Source organism: Photinus pyralis, unplaced genomic scaffold (genome assembly GCF_008802855.1).
Source record: "Photinus pyralis isolate 1611_PpyrPB1 unplaced genomic scaffold, Ppyr1.3 Ppyr1.4_LG1, whole genome shotgun sequence".
NCBI lineage: Eukaryota > Metazoa > Arthropoda > Insecta > Coleoptera > Lampyridae > Photinus > Photinus pyralis.
In genome coordinates, this window is record NW_022170249.1 from 58078792 (window position 1) to 58083775 (window position 4984).

The 4984-nt window shown below is 38.1% G+C and overlaps 1 protein-coding gene across 1 annotated transcript; it reads left to right on the forward strand.

The window, feature by feature from the left end:
* The first annotated feature begins 2404 nt into the window (after positions 1-2404).
* Positions 2405-3057, forward strand: LOC116158844 (signal recognition particle 14 kDa protein). Its single transcript, XM_031471702.1, has 3 exons — positions 2405-2541; positions 2593-2665; positions 2719-3057. The coding sequence occupies exons 1-3, from the start codon at positions 2518-2520 to the stop codon at positions 2943-2945; spliced, it is 324 nt and encodes a 107-aa protein (XP_031327562.1). The 5' UTR covers positions 2405-2517; the 3' UTR covers positions 2946-3057.
* The last annotated feature ends 1927 nt before the right edge of the window (positions 3058-4984 follow it).

The window sequence follows — 4984 nt, forward strand, 5'->3', positions numbered from 1 at the left end:
TTTTAATAACTTCAACAAAAAATAAAAACGATTTTGCAAAATTTCGTTTTTTCATGGTATCTCCGAAAGTAGTCGGAGTTGTTTTAGTTTCAAAACGGCATTTTGTTAAGCATCAAAATATGCAACTTTGCCAAATTTAAACTACCTACCTATTTCTTACAGTTTCCGAGATCCCCATGGTGGCCCTCGAATTTGAATGAGCCTGCAAATCAACAATAATCAATTGTTTAAAAAAATGTGCTACTATAGAGCATTCGCACCTTAGTATGCAGTATGGGGTCTTATGGACTATATCCCTCCTTTACTAATTTGCGTCATTCTTCAATAACGCTATCCTTATTCCTTACCGCAATGATGCCAAACTTACATATGATTGAATTTAAGCTTTAAAACAAAATATAACGTCAAATCTTCTTGTATTGTCATTACGTGTGTGGTTCGTTTTTGTCTTTCGTATTTAACACATTTTATTGTCTCATTGCTTTAAAAATCGTTCTTTTAAGAACGCCTCCATCTCGTACTTTATATACAAGGTAACTTTGAGTGTTCTTGTAGAACCGTTATTTGATTTCATCTTTTTAGAATATCCCATTAAATGGAAGCCGAAGCTGAAGCAGGATCTGCTAACGTGAAACGCCATAAAGGAGAGTGTTTTAGCCGGAAGGAGAAACACCTCATTATCAACGTGCTGAACTATTTCTCGGGAACGATGAACGTTACTGCAGCTGTGAAAGAAGCAAGTAAAGCTTTATGTTGTTCTGAACGGAGCATCTATGCCATTAAAAAGGAAGACGGAAACGAAGGTTATCAAGCCCGAAAAAACGCAAGCAAAGAAAAGGGAAACAAAGCAATGATCGTCTTCATGTGTATGATGAAAATGTGCAATCAGTTATTTGACGTAAAGTGCATAACTTCTTCATTACAAATATTCCACCAACTATGAACAGCATCTTAGCTTCCGTAAATGACGATAACGATCTACCCAACTTTAAACGCACCACATTATTCAATCTCTTGAAAGATATGGGTTTTGAATTTAAGAAGGTTGGCCGCAAGAGTATCCTTATTGAACGGGATGATATTATACGATGGAGACATAAATACCTACGTCGCATCAGGAAGTTGAGAGAAGAAGGTGCTTAATCTTTTTATTATATTTAATTGCAAATTACATAATATTTATATTTTAGGTAAAAATATTGTGTATACGGATGAGTCATGGGTTAACATTGGTCATTCGGTGAGCAGGGCGTGGCATGACACCACCGTTGAAAGCAATCGTCAGGCATTCATCAAAGGACTCAGTACAGGTTTAAAATCACCCACTGGTCTAGGGCCTCGCTTTGCGTTAGTACATGCTGGTGGTGATAATGGTTTTATTCCGGGCGCGGAACTGACTTTTCTCTGCAAAAAGAACACTGCTGATGCACACAACGAAATGGATGCAGACACTTATGAAAAGTGGTTTTTTGAACAGCTTCTACCAAATGTGCCACCGAATTCAGTCATTGTTATTGACAATGCCTCGTACCACAGTAGAAAGTTGGAGAAGATACCAACAATGTCGTGGAGAAAAGAACACATTATAGATTGGCTTCGTGAGAAAAATGTACCGATTGAAGAAAATCCATTAAAACGAGACCTACTGGCTTCTGTTGCGCATGTTCGGCATCACTACGACAAAAATAAGCTTGATGTTATTGCGCAAGAAAAAGGTTACGAGATTCTCCGTTTACCTCCATACCATTGTGAATTAAATCCCATTGAAATGGTGTGGGCTCAAGTTAAACATCATATCAAAATGAATAACAAAACATTTAAAATAAAGGACATGGAAGAATTAATAAAAATGGGTTATTCACAAGTTACGGTTCAAAATTGGCAACATTATGTCAATCACGTGAAAACTATCGAAGATGGCATGTGGGCAGCAGATTATCTTCAAGATGATGTTGAAGAATTTATAATTCAAGTGTCGCAGTCATCTTCCGATGAATTTCAATTCGATTCCAGTGACTAATATGTATACTGTACATTTGTAAATTTTTGGGGACTTAATAAATACAAGCTGTTCTCGGCCACATTTGACAAACAATTACAACTTGTTATTAATTTACCTTTTTGACTTCTGAGGTTAGGTTAAAAAGTAATAAATAGTGTCTAAACTACCGTTTTACGGTGCAGTAATCGATCCTATAATAAGTTTGGCAAGCATGTACTGTTTCTCCATAAGCCCCATACTGCATACTGCCATACTAAGGTGCGAATGGTCCTTAAACTATATGATTTTCATATTAAACCATACGATTGTAGACCGGCATCAGGTGTTGTGTGTCCTGGCGAGCAGAATATTACTGCCTCACTCTGTATATCTGGTGTAGGCTATTCTTTAGTTAGTAGGTTGTGGCTTTGGCAACACTGTGTCACTTGTTTTTAAAGAACGTGGAGGTTAGACTCGCCTTTAACGTCTAATGTGCACAGAAGTTGTTTTATAAATTAAATTAAATAAATAACGTAATGGTGCTGTTGGAGAACGACTTGGTATCGCGAATTAGGTACTTACCAATCAATACTTAACAATCTACTTTACAGTTTCTGTCGGAACTCACCAAGTTCTTCCAAAAGGCCAGGCTGAGCGGTTCAGTTTCCATGACATTTAAAAGATGTAAGTAAGTTCGTTTGGAAGTCAATGCATACATTTTATCCCATTGTTTGAAGATGATGGCAGAACAAAACCAATTCCTCGAGAAGGACGACCACCATTACCAGAACCGCAGGAACATATGTGTTTGATACGAGCGAAGTTTAAAACGAAAAAGATCGCAACAGTCGTACATCAGAAGGACATAAACAAATTTCAAGTGGCGTACAGTAGTTTACTTAAAGGAAATATTGACGGCCTAAAGAAACTAAAGAAATTGAAGACGAAAACGAAAGCGGAATAATTGTTGTTTACTATCACTGTCTATAAAAACTGCGGATTTTTGTTTTAATTTGATGGCAAGGGATTTTGTATTTGATTTTCACATTTTAATACAAATTATAATTAGTTGTTAATTCATAAATCTACCATTTACGTTAAGAAGTTTTGCAAAGATTACCACTGTATACTGTGTGTCCCAGGGAGAACGCTTCATAGGGAAACAGCATGGTACAGGAAACAGAATTAATGTATTTTTTCGTGAAGGAACCATGAGATCTTTGAATTGTGTTTGAAGTTAGCGTTCAACATATGTTCTTACTTGCCTGATGCTAGAAAGAGATTGAGATTGAACGCTCGTGCATCGTGCATCCTTCACGAAAAAATATATTTCCGTTTCCCTATGGTGCGTACTACTTGGGCCACACTGTATAGCAAGTGCAATATGTTATTTGGAAAAATGTGCTCTATTATAAAATGACCGAAACAAGTGAACTTAAAGGTGATATTCTAGCAAGTGGCTAAATCACCTTTACTTCAGCTGTTTTACAAGAGCGCACATTTTGGTTCACACGTACCTAGCCCTCAAATTTGGGCCCTTTGTACTACCTCCCCAACTAGAGTCGTCTGACTCTCAATTTCGCTCAAGCCATCCCACACGTGAATGAACCTAAGGATGATGGAAGCGGAGGCTGCTGTAATTGTAGCTATGTGCTTCCAGGATAGCTCCATTGTGAATTATCGGGCGGGCCATTCACAAAGTATGTGGTGTCTTGAGTTATTAAGTTGGTGGGAGAGCCAGCTCTGACCCATAAAACACCTGTTTTGAGGTCAGTCAGGCTAACTCGTCAGTTTTCTCATTGCCTTCCGTTCCTGCGTGCCCTTTGATGAGCTCAAGGGTATTGCTACTTGCTCTAGTGCATGGTGATATTCGGAAACCAACCTGGAGGTAATTTTACAGTGACCAAGTGCATGCAGGGCAGTTTCTGGAGATTCTGATAGTTTTGTGCCTTATGTTATGCCTAGGAACTTTTCTTGCACTGAGCGTGAGTCATCCGACCAACTCGGATTGGAATACAGTAGGGACTTTGCCTTGTGGTTGGGTGATATGGAAGTTCAGGTCTTTGGAGTAAATACCAATACCTACCTCCTGTTCCTTTCATTGTTTTAGATCCATCCTTGAAGATGAATATATGTCTGGTTGGGATGTCACATCCTCATTAAGAAATATGTGATAGTTCTTCCCTATGAATTGAGGAGTGAGTGAGTTCGATCGCCCTTCTAGGATAGGCAATAACCTCGCCAAGAATTTCTGTTGTAGTTTTTTATGTAATTATAAGCGATATGGGATCATATAATTAGAGAAAAAATTTAAAAAAGAAACACCTTCAAGTCATTGGCAGTACCTACCATTAGTCTGTAAACAAAATCAGCTTCATCCATCCAACTGTTACCTAGTTATATCCGTAGAAAGTTCGTGAAAAATGGACTATATAAGAATTGTTTTTTACAGAGTTATCAAATGACGTTTTAAAATACTTGTTTAAGAGCTATTTATCAACGTTTTCATTTGGTAACCTACCTGAGGCGGCAGACGATGGATTTTAGCGTACTCGGATAGGCCAAAGTAGAACTCCATCGGTTAAAATTTTGATCTCGTTCAGTGGATTTCGAGCTAGCTCCCCTAAGTATAGAGGCATCCCAATCGGCTATAGCTTTGCTCGTCTTTGCCTTTGAACAATTTGCCCAATTGAGTTTTCTGCTTTTTCGAGCACCCTGCACCACCAGGGTTGGTTATAGGGCGTCTTGACAGTCCTCGGAGAACATGCCTGGTGGCCAGATAGCTGGGCAGAATACTTTCAAAAAGTATTTGAATAAGTAGTATAAATACTTACCTTAGGCAAATCAACAGTATTCGAATACTAAATACTTTTAAGGTATTCGAATACTTGTCATTCAAATACTTTAAAAATTTAAAATAGTTATACCTACTAGATATAGCAGGTACCAGGCCCTCCGGACCTTTCTTATATCAGGTATATCCTTACGAACACGTACGTGTAC

Coding starts and splice junctions, on each gene's coding strand:
- LOC116158844 (XM_031471702.1), top strand. CDS start 2,518: ATGGTGCTGTTGGAGAACGACTTG. Junction 2,542..2,592: donor TGCTGTTGGAGAACGACTTG/GTATCGCGAATT, acceptor TCTACTTTACAG/TTTCTGTCGGAACTCACCAA. Junction 2,666..2,718: donor TTCCATGACATTTAAAAGAT/GTAAGTAAGTTC, acceptor CATTGTTTGAAG/ATGATGGCAGAACAAAACCA.